A 17,196-nucleotide genomic window follows, 5' to 3' on the forward strand; every position below is an offset into this window, starting at 1 on the left:
TGCCATCTATCTGAGGAAAAAAAATTGGAGTCTGCTTGATGTATAAAAATACCTATGCAAACACTTCCAAGCAAAAATATTAAATCTTCTAAACTTAGTTGGATATTTGGGAACCGTATGTATGTCCTCCCATTATTTCTGTGTGAATTACTTCCCGTTATTTTCTGACCTCCTCTGATAGATTCCTATAGTTATAACCTCCTCTGATAGATTCCTATAGTTGTAACCTCCTCTGATAGATTCCTATAGTTGTAACCTCCTCTGATAGATTCCTATAGTTGTAACCTCCTCTGATAGATTCCTATAGTTATAACCTCCTCTGATAGATTCCTATAGTTGTAACCTCCTCTGATAGACTCCTATAGTTATGACCTCCTCTGATAGATTCCTATAGTTGTAACCTCCTCTGATAGATTCCGATAGTTGTAACCTCCTATGATAGATTCCTATAGTTATACCCTCCTCTGATAGATTCCTGTAGTTGTAACCTCCTCTGATAGATTCCTATAGTTGTAACCTCCTCTGATAGATTCCTATAGTTGTAACCTCCTCTGATAGATTCCTGTAGTTGTAACCTCCTTGATAGATTCCTATAGTTATAACCTCCTCTGATAGATTCCTATAGTTGTAACCTCCTCTGATAGATTCCTATAGTTGTAACCTCCACTGATAGATTCCTATAGTTGTAACCTCCTCTGATAGATTCCTATAGTTATAGGTCCATAAGTGTTTACTAGGCTAATGACCACAGGGGCCTTTTTAAGCCTAGCCATGCATCCAAGATCTCCGACAGGTTTTGATACTCTTGATAAGTTTAAGCATGGGTTACCATGCAGTGCTTAATATGCCCTACTAATTATACATTTTTTTTTATCAGTAGCTTCTGTTCTAGATTAATTTAAAAACTCTACCAGAGCAGGTCTTTCACTTAGAATTCCCCTGTCCCTTTCTCTTTGCCTATACCCTGATATCAGTCCCCTGGTAGGGAAGGCAGTCTGTCCTCTGCAGTCCAGACGTTTCCTTGACCTCATCCCATTCTGTTACCTTTCCCTGTCTAGGCCTTGGTACCTTTGTCAGTTTTCTCCAATAAATTCCAGCCCCTCTTGCATGTTTTCTGTATTCCTACCTGCAGTCATCCCTATTGGCAAAATTTCCTTTATTCATTCTCATGTTGGCTTAGTTCTTAGAATACATTCTGCTACTTTTTGAATATAGTCATAATAATTGCTGTCTACAGCTTCTCTTCTGGTTGTTAAAAATATGCCTGACCTGTATATAAGACTAAAGGGACTAAAGACGTTGTCACTGTTTGTATTTTGCCATCCATATCCATGAGCAAGAGCTTCCAGTTTCTCAGTTTTTATACAATCTTTTGTTCAGCCTCTTCCCATGGATCCTTAGCTGCCATAACAGAATCCTTTTTAATCCCTACTTCTAAATACTTCATTTTATTGTGTCCCCGTAAATATGGGTATTGTTGAACCAATTCATGTGTGGGTACATAGTTTACAGCTATAGTCTTTGTTTTATCTTCATTCATTTTATATACCAAAAGCAAAAAGACTTAAAACTGTTTCAGGATGTTCTACAACACTGATGTCATTCTTTTCTGGTTTTATTAGGTACAAATCATCATCATCTGCAAATAAAGCCATCTGTTCTTGAGTACCTTACCAATTGTATCCTTGAATTTTTGAGTCCCTTATTTTCTTTGCCAATGGCTCTAAATATAAAGCAAATAGCAAAGGAGAAACAGGACACCCGCCTTGTTCCTCTGTTCAGACACAACTTGTCAGAAAGGAACCCTCCCACTTAAATTTTTGCAGCCAGTCCCTCATATATCCTCCTAATTAAACCATTTTTATTGTATCAGGGAATACAAATGCTTCCATTACCCTTCTCATAAAATCCCAGCTTACTCTGTCACATGCTTTCTCTGCATCAAGACCCACAAACAACAGCAGCATTTTCTTACTCTCTGGTTCCCTCTGGATTACCATTATTGTAATAATGTTATCAGATGTTTGCCTCCCCTCCACAAAATCACATTGATCCATATCTATTCTATTTTTGCAACACCTTTGCCATTCTTTTGGCTGTTGTAGACATATACACTTTATAATTGTGATGGTTTAAATTTGAAATGAGCTTATGTGAAGATGGATCTGATGGATATTTACCACTTTAGATATTACAGCCACCACTGCTTTCTTCCAGGTTGGTGGTACTTCCCCTACATTTAAAATATTGTTAAACAAAATCTTCCAGATCTTTATCACTTTCTTCCCAACTTCCACAGAAATACCATCTATTCCTAGAGGCTTTCTTGCAGATTGATTGTATGTCACCATTTTATCTCTGTTTGGTAGCTGTTGCTGAATCAGCAGTTGAAAGCTACTTTTGTTGTTCTTTTACATTAAAAAAAATTCCAGGGTCATCCACTTTGTGGGAGAAAGTGTTTACCTGGTGTCTCTGTTGGGAAGCACACCAGGAAGCTCAAATGTTTTTTTTTTTTTTTTTTTTTTTTTTTTAACTCACTAGAGGGCATAGCAATCAGCTTTTTTTTTTCTCTGCTATAAAGTCAGGCAGGTCTTCAAGGCTCCTCTGTTCATTTACAGAGAACTCTGTAATACTTAAGTGTTTAAATGCATTCAGAGCCATTCAAGCTAAAATAAAAAAATATTTTCTTGATTTATAGCACTTGTATTTGCTTTATATGCTGATCATTGCCATTCAGTCCCCTATCTCCAAAATTCTTGAGAAATGCATACATTCACAGTTCCTCAAACATCTGCTAGACAACAACCTGCTTACCTGTACCCAGCACGGTTTCAGGCCCCACCACAGTACTTCACTGCATTACTCTCTCTCATCCAGACAGTAGCCAAAGGCCCATCATAACAACATGCTCATTTCCTGCTTATTCCTTGATCTCTCAAAGGCTTTTCATACTGTTTCTCACTCTAAACTTCTAAATAAACTCTCAGACCTCGACCTCTCCAGCTCCTCAATTAGGTGGTTCTCCAGCTACCTCTCCAGTAGGCAACAGTCTGTTCATTGGCAAACTGTCCTCTCCCCCTTTCGTCCAGTCAGCACAGGAGCTCCTTAAGGATCAATCCCGGGACCCTCTTATTCAGTATCTTCACGCACAAACTACATTCTGCTTGCAAACTCTCTACTCCTTTACAATACGCCAATGATTCTACACTCATCATCTCCGCCTGTAGTATTCCAGACTTTCTAACACTCACTCAGGACACCTTCTCAGCTGTAGAAACATGGCCGTCCAATAATCAGCTAGTACTAAAGCCTAAAAACAAAACTCCTAGTCTTTCCTAAAACACTGCCACGGCACAAATCCTCCTTTGTCATCATCTCCCTCAACAATGCTGTCATTAACGCTGAACCTCATACCAAACAACTTGGCACCATAATTGACGATGAATTAAAATTTGACCTGCACATCCAGTAGTGCATAAAAAAAAAAAAAACACCAGAAATATGACCTACTTTACAGAAATAGGAAATTCCTCACACCTACCTCCAAAGTTCTCTGGCTCAGTCACTGCTCTTACCTTGTTTACTCTATCCTGTCCCTATGCTTACTAACATTAAATCTCTTTTGTCCAAACTTGACCAAACATACAACAAAATAGCCAGATTCGCAGCAAGTCATAATTACAACTCTCAATACTGTCTTGCTCTTAAGAAGCTTCAATGGGCTGAATTCTCTCAACTACAGACCACACATTCTGTTCTCTACAGTTGTCTTCTTGCCCTTCCCTCTCCAGCCTTGTGTCTTACTACATCCCCTTCCAACATCTCCGCTCAACTGACAAACATCTTTTTGACATCTGTAAACACCAAATGAACATTGGAATGTCCCTTTACAAGTACTGCGTAGCACATGTTTGGAACACACTCCCCCTAACATAAAAAATCTCTCAACACCAGCAATTTAAGAGAGAGTTAAAACACTCCCTCCTACATACTTGGTCCTGCCCTTGCCCAGCTCCCACTTGACATGTCTGAAGTGTCTGCCCCCTCTCTGTTTCACACCTCTTCGTATCTATTAGTTATTTCCTTCTGTTTCTCTTCTTTACTTTCTCACCTGTAACAGTGTTTTTACACTTCTGACATCATACAGATGGAACCTTTAGCTTTAAAATGATAGCTTCACTACTGTTACACTGCTGTTATGTCTGTTTCCTGGTGATACTTTTGTGTTATATAACTTTGTATATTATTGTAATGGGAATTTTTCCATGTAACTTACAAGGTATTGTGTTTTTATATGTATACTGGAACGTGTTCCCTCGGGTTTGGGAATTGTACTCTGTATCATTATGTTTGTTGTATTTTTTGTATATATGTAGATTGAAGCTTTTCTCCTCAGGTCTCCACTGAAAATGCACCTTTGGCTCAGTTGGACCAACCCGGTTAACAAATGTCAAATAAATACATAAGAAATTCCAAGATCATCCATTTTGTAGCAAAAAGTGTTTACATTTTATCTCTGAGTTGGGAAGCACAAAGGAAGCTCAAAATGGTGGTGCTTATTGGCTAGGGGGCATAGGAGTCAACTTTCAAGTTTTTTATACTATAAATAAGGCATGTTTGCGTGGAGCTGTCCACTAAACAGCAGTGGTTAGCAGTACCCTGTATAGCAGCAAATGCCTAGACAGTACAGTTTCCGTATGAAGTGAAGATTAGGTCCGAAACCTGTTAAACAGTATGGCATTGTCTGGAACTGAGCTTAGAGCAGCTAACTTGGGCATCAAATAGCACCACCATATCCTAGCATTATATACCATCTTGCCCTTAACCCCCGAACTACCTTTAGGAGACCCCTCTTAAAGCCCAATCCTTAATCTTAAACAGCCAACACTATTCCAGTTCTGAACAACGTGAATATGTAATTTCCAAATGTCTCCTTGCCAGTTTGGTGGATATGGGCATCCTAAGGCAATACAACAATTGTCTCATGTTCTTTGACAACCAGTTAATCATTAAAGAAAGTAACACAGTATGGGAGAAATGTAAATGCACAACTCCCTTAGAGGCATAAAAAACCTTGCATACAAAAGAGGTTGTCAGGCATACCCACACTACATTCCTCACACACTCCACTTACCACACATACAGATTGTGTTATGCTGAAGCAATTAAAAGAAACCTTGCCATATCTCAAAGGCCTCCTAAACCATCTAATAACAACATTGTCACTCAGCAGTCTTTACACACCAAAAGCAGCACCAAACATCTAACTTGAGCCTACACCCAAAGGTCTCCCAAGTCCAAAGCCCATAAGGCAAGCATATACTTTACCTAATACTGTTGTCATTGGGGACTCCATTGTGTCACACACATGCCCTACCCACTCAGTTAAACAAAGAGAAGACCATGTTTAGTTGATTGTCTGGAGCCAGGATCCACTCTGTCACATACCACTTTGTCACTGCACCCCAGTATGATTCTGCTATAGTCATTGTGGGTGTAAATGACCTGAGACGTACCTCACCGGACTGTATGAAAAGAGACCTAATGGATCTCTCTGAATATGTATCACAGATCAGTTTGAGTCTTGCATTAAGCAGCATTGCACTTGCATTAAGGATGATGCCACAGTATGAACATAAAATGGTTGATTTTTTTAATAATGGGTTTAGTTTCTGGTGTCAGATATTTGTCAGCATGGGAGGACATGGTCAAAAAGCCACATTCCTTCACCAAGCATGGGATGCACCTGTTCCCACTAAACTTTCAGATATTGGCTAAAACTTTATCCACCCCCCCCCCCCTTAAAGCTTTTTTAAGGCATTGCCAAAAAGGCAAAACTACCAATATCGTAAAAAAAAAAAAAAAAACATAGTAAAAAAAAAAAAGGTCTACAGGGAGCTTTAAGGTCTTGCTCTTTAAGTGCTAGGAGCCTAAACAAAAAAAACTCCACACCCTTTAAGGCCCTCCACATTCTGGAGAGTGTAGACATTTGTGCTGGGACTAAGACTTTTTTAAAGGTGTAGAATGTACTCCGGCAGTGCAAGGCTACAGTGATTTCCATACATTTAGACCAACAACAGCACAGACTGGGGCCAAAGGTAGAGTGGTCTCAAGCCACATTAGCAATAAACATACCTCCAGGTTGGTTAAACAGGATGATACCATGAAACTCGTCCTTGTGCAAGTCACCATAGATAAGGTCCCTCACCATATTACCATCTGTGTCCCTAGAGTCTCACTACGCTTGCCTAAACTTATTAGAGGCACTCACCATTCAACCAAGCACCCTTTTCATGGATGGCTTTAACTACCCCTCTATAGACTGGGAAATGTACATTACCTCAAACACATAGGTACAACACTTCCTGGACTTTATTAACACAAACACCCTGGAACAGACGGTGCACGTTCCAACCAGAGAAACAAGCATACTGGATCCGGTACTCCCCAACACAGGAGAGTGTTGCACCACCACCCCCCGGTGTCATGTCCTCACTAGTGAGGTGGGATCACAGAGTTCTCTCCTTTGAAGTAAAAACTCAGAAAACCCAGCTAAATCAGTAACAGGAACTATTCTAAGGCAAACTGTAGTCTGTTAAGTGACATTTTGTCAAAATTCAAGGCTCCCCCTAACCCCGAGACCACAGCTACCTTTGTAGAATTATACACAGAGTCCCTTTACAAACATATGAATGGCTGCATAGGAGCTGTTGTATTTACTTGAAATAAATCTATAACAGACCCCACTGATGGAGGGTTTAACATAGACAAATGATTGGCGCCAAAACCATGACTTAAAACTCAGTGCTAGAAAGTACATTATAATGTCCTTTGAGAAACTGTCAACCCAAGTTAATTACTCCGTTGATAAAGCAGTCCTATGTGTTGACCCAGTATTAAGGAATCTGGGATAATATGTAGGCAGCAGTCTGGCCTTAGTTCAACACATAGCTAAGGTAATAAGAAAATCATTCTATGTCAACCAACTTATAGGTAAATAATATGGCATCCAGGTCCAAGGAGGTAATAGTACCACTCTACTCGGTCCTTATCAGGCCTATCATTGAACTACTTGGTCCTTATCAGACCTGCCGTTGAATACAGTGCTCCCTTTGACATGTATCTAACCAGGCACTTGCAACAGTTGGAATGCCCACAAAGGTTTCACACCTGGTGAATTCAGGGCATAAACATCCTATCTAGCACTGATCTCCTAAAGGCTCTGTCACAGTATTCAGTCTCCTACAGGCTGAAAGAGGATCTCTGCCTGGCTTTACAGGGGCTTCCTTAAACAATGCCATGATGGATCTGTTGCACATGCACAAAAACAAACTGCAGCAAAAACACTAGATCCTGGGATCTGAACCTCATTTGTGACATAAACAGAATGTGCTGGAGGGGCAGATACGTGTACCAAAGGATACCCACACTATGAAATAGGCCTCTCATCCATGTAAAACAGAGTTCATCCCTGACCTATTCAAGCTAAAACCTTGACAATTGAATGGGAAACCATAAATTTGCCCCCGGTCTGGCCCCCATGTCATTATGGACAGAGGCCATCAATTAGAAAAGTTTTATCCTAATTAACGTTATTTACTTCTCTCCTAGCATAGGTTCATAGGTGTTTACTAGGTAATGATCACAAGGACCTTTTAAATGCTCCCTCCATATAGACTCCTGTGATGCTAGGGACCCAAGTGGTTTGGGGTGCACAGCTAGGCTATTAAGGGCCCTTAGTCTACTAACAACCTATGAACCTATAAATCAAATTCTAGTCCCCACCTAAAAGTAGTATTCCCTGCTGAAATCTGCTTATTTCTCCCAAATATTTCTTAAGCTCCATAGTAACAGTTTTAGGTAGAGTATAAATACATGCCAGTGTAATCCTCATCCCTTGTTAGTAGTCCCTTACTACCACATATCTGCCTTTATCTTTTTTTCTCTATCACTGTTGGAGCTCCTCTAGCAATTAATATAAGTACTCCACTTTTCCATTGTCCCTGATTCTGTGCCGAATATTCCTCCTGATACCTTTTCTTTATCAAGTTCACATGCTTATTTCTTTGAAAGCTTGTCTCCTGTAGCAGTGCTATTTTCACTGTGCATTTTTTAATATAATTCAGTGCTCTCTCCTTTTTGTCTATACCTGTGGGGCCATTAACATTCCCTAATAATACAGATGTGTAGTCATTATTCTAAGAAGTTACTTATTCCCACCTGTTGCATTTGATGGCTTTTTAAAATGTCTGTTGCCAGCTTTTGTGGTACATTCACCCACTAATATTTGGCAGGTTGATCTTTTGTACACATTTCTTATCTCCATTTGAACTTATCTCACATTTTACAAGACTTTTTGTTTTAATGAAAACCCTCAGACACAAAAAACACTCCAAGAACACCCCCATAACCTATTAACTTAAATCACACATTCACAAAGCTATGTACATCTTCAAATAATGTTTAACCCTCCTGATAGGCACAATTGTCCCAAATCAACAACTGCACACACAGGTATAACCTAACCTAAAATTAAGATTATCCATGCTTAGATGCATGTTTCAGCCTGCCCTCCTACTTACATTAATTGCTGTCTGTTCTTTTATTTTCTTTATTCCCTTCCCAGATGTGAAAAACAGGGGTCCCCTTCAGTTGATTGAACTTTTAAAAGTTCGAAACGCATATGACCGAGACCATATGATCGAATTTTTAAAAGTTCAAACAGTCTGAATGGAGATCCCCGTACAGTGCGCAACAGGAAGATTTCCCTTCTCCACAATGTAGTGTGATCTTGGAGTTGGTGTATTTAAGTAGCGGGGGGTGTGGGGGTCGCTGGAGCTTGCCCCCTGCTACAAACGTTTATTTATTTATTTGAAATATTCGAACTTTTAAATGTTTGATGTTATGGTCTCGGCCATATGCGCATCAAATATTTAAAAGTTCGATCAACTGAAGTAGATCCGAGAAACAGCTTGCATGTATTAAGAAAACATTAATTGTTAGTTTAAAAAAAAAACTACTCTGGATTTTTATATCAATCCGCTTGTCTTCATGGAAACTTAAGAACTTAAATGTACAGCTTCCTCTCCACTTCAGACTTTTCTCATGTAGAGTCTTGCAAGATGTGTCATGAGTGTCATAGATGGCATGAGACCCAGAATTCTGTAGAATTCCCTTGTTGAGATGGTAGTCTAAGTGAAAAAGACGTACATGTAGATCTTTTTTTTTTCCTGTGGAAGAAACACTTTTTGAAATGAGGTGTCCAGAAGACACCCCAGGAAAACAATCCTGTGAAAAGGGAGTCAAACAAGATTTCTGAGAGTTCTCTTGGATTCCCAGCCTGTGTAGTAGAGCTCTCACCTGAGAAATTCTTGACACTTTGAAAAGACTCTCAACGATAAGCAAGTCATCTAAATATGGAAAATGTGAATACTTTTCCATCTGCATTAGGCTATCATAGCAGCCAGACTTGTGAACTTACTTGGAGCAGTAGATAGACCAAATGGTAATGGGAGAGAATGGATAATGTGAGCCAGACACAGAAAACCTTAAGGAACATCTGAAATGCAGATCTATAGGAATGTGATTATATGTATCTTTTAAATCTAAGATCACTAAGAAACTCAAATGGGAATAAGAGGTAACAAGTTGAGAAGAAACAGCATTTTGAACTTGGGAACTGTTGCAGACCGATTCAGGAAAGAAAGATCCTGAACTGGTCTCTGAGATTCTTCTTTCTTTTGCACCAGGAACATTGAAGAATAAAACTCTTCCCATAACTGAGAAGAAGGGACAGCTTCTCTTACCCCCTGAGTAAGCAAATGCTGAATGACAGGAAGGAAAAGAGGAGTCTGGACTGGTGCATGTAGAGGAATCCCCAAAAAGAGGAGGAGAGACTCCCACTGTAACCTTGATGGATTACTCTCACGATCCATCTCTCCGAGACAACATGTTGCCTAGGAGAGAAATGGAGTTCATATTTTCTAGAAGGATTAAAGGACTGCTGGGGGTGAAAATCCTTCATATAATCATTCAGACTTACACTCTACTCTGCTCCTGGGAGTTCCTGCCATTGCTTTTTAAGCATTTGCTTACCAGTGGCCTGCTGGGACTGTGTATTTTGCTTTTTATAGAATGTTGTGGAGGGAGCATTGAATCACTGTGCAAACTTAAGGAAGGAGGGCTGAAAATCTTAGAGATGGATAGAATCCCCTTTTCTGTCTCATCACACTTTTTAATGACCCCTGTATCAGAGGGCCCAAAACCTAGTTATCTTTCTCTGTAAGGGAGCATTCAAAATCTAATTTTTGACATCCTCTGAAAGGTTTTGAGAATGCATTCACTCAAACCCCTGCATAACATTTTCAGTGGCAGCAGCTCTAGAAATGTCAGTAAAATCATAGGCACATTTCAGACAACGGGTAAGTGCTTCAAACTCTGACACCAGAGTTGCACGAAGCAGGTTTCTCCTAACAAGAGAAAACAGATGCAAAATATCCTTCATATTCTCCCTAGAACAAGAGGTACAGGTTTTTATTTTGAACTCTGGATATTGGCTAGGCTTGTCTGTTGACTGACAGCCTAGTATTTGCCTATGAACATGCTTTTGTCCAGCCTTTCTTCCCTTTTTACATAGTAATGTTTACATTTCTTAACACTAAAAATGAAAAAAATAAGGGTACTTGTTTACTTTAGTATCTTTATCATATATAGCAGTAACTTAAAGTGGTTTCTTATATAGCATGCAATTTATATTAAGAAATGTTTTATACAAATACTGAGAGCAAAAATTGTTTTACTTACAGGTACTTTTTTTTCCTTTTTATGTCCTTCCAAACATTCGGACATGAAGTGGTGGGGTATGCACTTATCAGTCCCCCCCAAGTCTAACAAAGTCAACAAAAGTCCAATCTTTCCACTTTTTCTTGTAAAGCCATGTTTCACCAGTGTGAATGATGCTTTATAATCTCTTACTTGTTCACTAATTTCAGTGTTGACAGTCGTCTTCCTGTTCATTTACATCTCCCAACCCTAGACTCCAGTTCAAGTCCAAAGAACTTCCAATTCTTCTAGTAAAAACATGCGCTTTTTCTTGTCTTGCAAGAATTTTTATTTATTTTTTTTATTTATTTTACATTTGTTGACCGGGCTAGTCCAGCTGGATATATGTCCATTTTCAGTGGAGGCCCGGGGAGAAAAGCTCCAACGGTATTACAAGTAATTCACAGAAACAGGCAAAACAAGGTAAAAATTATAAACACATTGAGTCAGAACATGAGTTACACATGCATAGTCATAGCAGGAAATTACATAAACAAAGCTTAGTAGATATTTGCTATACAAATTCTAAAAATATAAGTATATAATATGGAAAAAGGTGAAAAAAAAATAATAAAAATATTTAAAAATATATATATATATATATATTTTTTTTACATATGTCTATAGGATGTTGTGTGAGGAGGAATTAAGGAGGAAAGGAAAAAGGAAGGTTAATCTGGGTTGTTACAGGAACAAAGCCAGTGTTTATTGAGATGTGTTTTCAGCTGTCTTTTAAAGAGTGGAAGACTAGACAAAGATGAGATATCAGATGGCAGTTTGTTCCACATTTTTCCAACAGAGTTAGAAAAAAGGCCGTCACCTGCAGAGTTATTGGGTTTGGTAATATTAACCAGTAGTTTGTTTGAAGAGCGTAGGTGTTTCAAGATATTATAAGGCGTAATGAGGTTAGAGAGAATTGGTGTTTTAGAAGGCTGATATAGAATTTTGTGAGCAGTTAAGAGCTGTTGATAAATGAGCCTGTTAGGAAGTTCAAGTTCATTTTCCTCTGGAACATTTGAAAAGGTTCACTGGCAAAGTCTCTCTGTGAGCTTTATCATCAGAAGAATGAGGTAGAGTCCCCTTCTGTTTGATGGCTCACTTTTTGTTGGACAGACTTTTATATTTCTTCCTTACCTGTTCTGCATCAAAAAACATTTTGATCCTCCAGTAAAAATATTCTTAAGATAGCTGGATAGATCAGCTTGAATCTCACACCTGCCTCTTGACATTCCATGATTGGTGGGATAAATTTGATTCTGTTCTGCCTGGTGTAACGTGAATAATCATTTTTCAACAAACATTGTATTTTCTCCCGTTTTTAATACTTCGCCCTTGTGCAACGGTTTTTTCAAGATCAGCACTTCGTGCTGGTATGAGCACCATTCAATTAACAAATCCAGCTGTAGAATACCAGTCTAGTTGCTTATTTGTGCTTTCATAAAATTAATACAGTCTGTTCCTTCCAATTTCTCTAGTACAGCAGAAAGTCTCAGGTTTTCACTACGTGCTGTGTCCTCTAACACATCCATTTTTTGAAACATCTGTTTTTGAGCAGTCTCATTACTCAGCCAGCCTTTTCTTCATTTTGACCTGATTTTTGCAGTTTTATCACTTCATCTTAATAGCCGTTTAAAGCTTCTTCAATTTTCTTTCCAGCCTTTTGTTATTTAAGTTGATATACTTCTTCAGTGTTTTTGCTTATTTTAATCAACTCTGAGAACATTTGATTTATTTTTTTCTCTAAATTACTGGAAATCGTGTCCTGTACTGCTGCATGATTCTTCTTAAGTCAGTGTTTTCTCTTCACCTTTTCTAGTTGATTTTCTTTGAGGCTGTCTTAAGTTTCTTCTTTGTTGGCATCCAGGCAGTGTGTTTACTAGCTGGTAACTGAATTTACTAAATCTGGCAGAGTTACTGACCCTTATTTCTTAGTTTCTTTTTTTACACTGGGAGAGCTGAAATTAAGCTGTTGATCAGTGTGCAGCCATCTTGGAAGTCATTCCCTTTTACTACTTTTTTGTCAGAAAGAGCTCTTTCTGCTAATATGACTGCATATTTAGTACTTAATTCTTGGCTTCTTTCTCATGGCCAGGTTTGGAGCATACTCACATGTGGGCTTTCACTTAACAAATCCTGCTGTGGAACACCAGTCTAGTTCCTTTTTTGTATTTTCATAAACTTAGTTCCGTCTTTTCCTTCCAGTTTCCCCGGTGTAGCAGAAAATCTGTTTTTTATCTGTGTGCTGTACCTTCTAACTATTCTTGGATCAGTTCTTGAGAAGTATCATTCACCCAGTCTTTCCATCATTTTAATTCTGCAGTTGTATCAGCTCATTTGAATAGGTACTTAAAGCTTCTTCTGTTATTTGCAGCCTTTTGTCATTTGACTTTATATATTCCTCCAGTTTCAGGCTTATTTGAAGCAAATCTGAATGCATTTGATTTATTTTCCTCTAAATTACTGGAAGCCATCTTCTGTACCAAAGCTGAAACTTGAACTGCTTTTTGCTAAACAGTTGCAAGGCTCCTCTCCACCAGATGTTTTTTTCTTCTTTTCTAGTTGATTTTGTCTTACATTCTCCTAATTTCTTCTTTGTTGATATCTAAGCAGTATATTGAGTAGCCGCTAACAGAATTTTAGCCAGATTGTCAATTTTCATCTGCTGTTTAAATTCTGTCTTTTTCATACTGGGAGGTCTCTAGACTGCTCTTCTGCGTGCCGATATAGAAAAATGCAGAGTAACAAATGTAAAAGCTGTTAAAAGCATAAATAAATATGTGCTTGTAACATCCGGCTTAAACAGAATGTAATTTTTTATAAAAGTGATATAGTTTTGTTCTTGTTGTTGTTGTTGAGTCTTTCGGCTTTTCCCGGTTAGGGGTCGCCACAGCGGAAACTCCGGTCCACTAATGATTGGTAGTTGATTTTTACGTGCCGAGTTACCAGCCTTGACACACAACCTTCAACGAAGGTACGCCCATTCACGCATGTCTCCACGCAGAAGACGCTCTAGCTGAGAATCAAACCGGACAGCGTCTTACTGTGAGGCAACAACGCTACCGCAGCACCACCACCTAGTTTTGTTCTTGTATGTTATGAAAAATTATTTTCTCACCGTGTCTCCTTGTACGAATAGAAGAAGCCCTTTCTGCAGCCCAGACTACCTGTTTGATTAGAGGGGTTGATCCAGGAAAGAATACCCATACTGGAGGAAGATTGGTGCCTCTAGCTGTCCTCTTGGATGGCACATAGAGAAAGCACTAGGCATTGCACCTGCAGGAATGGCTCTACCAAGCACATGTTGCAATATGTCAGATAGTCATGTGTGGTAGCATGCATTCTCCCCAGATGCAGTGACATTTGTGTAGCTAAAGGGGGCTGCAAAGGGAGCACTGCACAGAAACTGGGTAGTCGGAGAGGCAAAGTGGCCAGTAGCAGTCAGTTGTGTGGGAATATCATCAGTCCCATATTTACAAGGAGGTCAGTGTGTTGCACCAGCTTTTGCCACCTCTCTTAATTCAGAGCCAATCTCCTGCCTTGTTCAACAGGACTGGGTGCAGTTTTCTAGAAAATGATTATTAGTAAAAGAATTGAAGCACTTTTGTGAATGGCCTGGGCCTGTAGCCCCTGACATGGGGGGGGGGGACCTCAACAAGTATACTAAGTGCATATGCTAACTCAAGAAGTCTGTGTAGTTCAGAGTATGGGGTTACTGCAGATGAAGCAGCCTCAGGCTCAGTGGGTAGAACTCCCAGTGTTCAGTGCTACAGTCTTGAACTTTAGAAGATCACAGTCCTGATTTGTAGGTTCATTGGTTACTGTTATACTAACTGCCTTTCTGGGGAATTTTAGGCCTAGCCAATTATCCCATTTGTGAATCAAAACTGCACCTTGTGTCTGTAAGGTAAACATCTAAACCATTATTCCAAACCAACTCTGATCACTGCAGATACAACGGACAGCTGATTTAACACACTTTTTCTTGTTTGTTTAGAAAGTGATATGAAGGCAGGGTATTAGTCTTTAATTAGAGAGTTAAATTCAGAGATGCTTACATTTTTTCAGACCTGTTAGCTAGTCCCCATTTGTTTTGAAATAGTCTGGTAGATTTGTGGATTATTTGAATGGTGTGGTAATAAGCTTGGCGGTATAACATTTTTTCAGACCTGTTAGCTAGTCCCCATTTGTTTTGTTGATTATTGGTAGATTTGTGGATTATTTGAATGGTGTGGTAATAAGCTTGGCGGTATAACATTTTTTCAGACCTGTTAGCTAGCCCCCATTTGTTTTGTTGATTATTGGTAGATTTGTGGATTATTTGAATGGTGTGGTAATAAGCTTGGCGGTATAATAGTGTAACTGCAGACTTGCTGTACTAGCCAGGGTTAACGTCTCTAAGGATAACAGCCTAATGGATATAAAATGTTTCAGAAGTTTGTAATGATACCATATTTTTGGATGCTACCATGTGTTTAAAATAGTATATTTTTTAACTACATGCTGCAGATGATACAGCATAATGAACTGTAATTAATATTCAAAAGGTTTTTATTTATTTTTTTTTAGGTGAAAGTGGATCTTATTGCACTCTCGGAAAAGTGCTGTAGTGACTTTGAGATAAAAGCTGAACTAGGAAAATCTTTCATGAATGAACCCACCTCTCCAGGAAGAACAAAGGCAGCCAAAGGTTTTAAACTTGGAAAACACAAACACGAGACTTTCATCACAAGGTATGTAATCAGACTTCAACAGGAAGCAATTGGCTTGTTCACACTATGCTTTATTCAATTGCTTTACTTTGGAGCAGTAACAAAGACAGTGTAATTGCTGTTAGCCAAGATTTAGCAGTAGTTTAAACCCATGTTTTCTGTTGTAATTAATCTCAACAAGAGGCATGATATGTATGTATGGTAGCACTGTATGTAAGTTTTATGTCTGCTGTTTAATCCTGGCAGTGACCTGATTATTGTCCACTTATTCAGCCATGTAGTCCATCCACTCCTGTTGTAACAGCCCTACACCCCCTGATGTGGGACCTGCACCCCTCCCATTCCCCAGCAGTAAAAGTGCTTGCCTCATACAGTTCACTATCTTGTGCAAAAGGAAAACACATCCATTCCATTTTCTTGTAGTTGTTGCTACTGTGGAGGAGGTGTATTTATAGATGAGGGGTGTGGGGCAGAACCCGCTATTTAGAATCATACTTCTTTCCTTATTGTGTCAGTACTGTTGATACCAGTATAGTGTGGGATGGGAGAGTGAGAGCAGGATACTTTGGGGTTATATTTAGAAGTAGGTTTCAAACTATTTTCCTTTTGTGATGTTTCAGTTAACTTGATAGCTACAATGGTGGTTTGGTTTATTTATCTGAGATTTCATTGCAGAATATTTTTGAGTAGAGCTGCAGCAAACTTTAGTCCTGACCTAAGACAATATTTTAATGAGAATATAATATATCTGTATTTGATGAGTTGTGCTTCTTTGTAGGTTCATAGTGAAGTAAGTACTAGGCTTAGCTCCCTTGGGGAGTCATTTTAAGCCTAGCTAATTTCCTTTTTGGTGCTCAAATTAACCTATCCCATTGGGTTATAGATTGGTCTTCCCCATTCCATGGTCGATGTTTATATGTTACTTCTAATATTTATTGTATATGCAGTATGCATTTAATACAAAGTTGCAGTGTCCCATAGTAAATCAAGTGAAAATACTGTACTGAAAATATCAAAAGCTTTTATTCAAATTTGATTGCAAGCTCTTAAAAGTATTTCATATAATCAGCATATGAGTTGGACTTAAAACCAGAAGTATTTTTTTAGTTGGGGTCATTTTGTCAGAGTCCGACATTACTGACCACATGGAATCGTGGCAGTTTTCCTTCTCTTCATTTCTGTCCGCCTATTACACTCTGTTAATAGTCCTACAAAGAAGTTCACAGCTGTTTGTGGTGCTTAGCTTTTAGCACAGTAAAATACATACTCACTTAACACAAATAAAACATACATAAATTAAATATCTTTGTTGATTTAAGTAGTTTGGCTCCAAGGAAAGAACTTGCAAATGTAAGTATGCTTTGTCACTGTTTCATTGTAGTACAAATAAGCACACAGTGTATAACAGGTTTATGACTAAGGGTTATACAGAAATTTGTGCACTACCATACTCAGTTTATGTTGTCTGTTTTCATCTATTTATATATGCACATATGTTTGGTCCAGTCTTGGAAGGTATTGGTTACAGGCAGGGGCAGTTTTGTAGCAGTGAGCTGCTGGGCTGCAGCTGTTGACACATTTGTTTGCTAAAAAGTATTTGAAAGTGGTCTTCATGAATTTCTTATTTCAAAAATAAATATATTTTTTTTCTGCAGAACTTGCACAG

General features: G+C 38.7%; 1 protein-coding gene across 4 annotated transcripts in view; it reads left to right on the plus strand.

The window, feature by feature from the left end:
- The window catches only part of VIRMA (vir like m6A methyltransferase associated), a 1,734,630-nt gene that overhangs the window by 1,574,741 nt on the left and 142,693 nt on the right, over positions 1-17,196 (plus strand). For all 4 annotated transcript variants that reach the window (XM_044066546.1, XM_044066545.1, XM_044066547.1 and 1 more), the window contains one exon: positions 15,388-15,551. In XM_044066546.1, coding sequence (XP_043922481.1) covers positions 15,388-15,551 — 164 coding nt within the window. The remainder of the gene's footprint in view (positions 1-15,387; positions 15,552-17,196) is intronic.

The sequence above is a fragment of the Protopterus annectens genome, chromosome 3.part1 (genome assembly GCF_019279795.1).
Source record: "Protopterus annectens isolate FY-2018-M chromosome 3.part1, PAN1.0, whole genome shotgun sequence".
Lineage (NCBI taxonomy): Eukaryota > Metazoa > Chordata > Ceratodontiformes > Protopteridae > Protopterus > Protopterus annectens.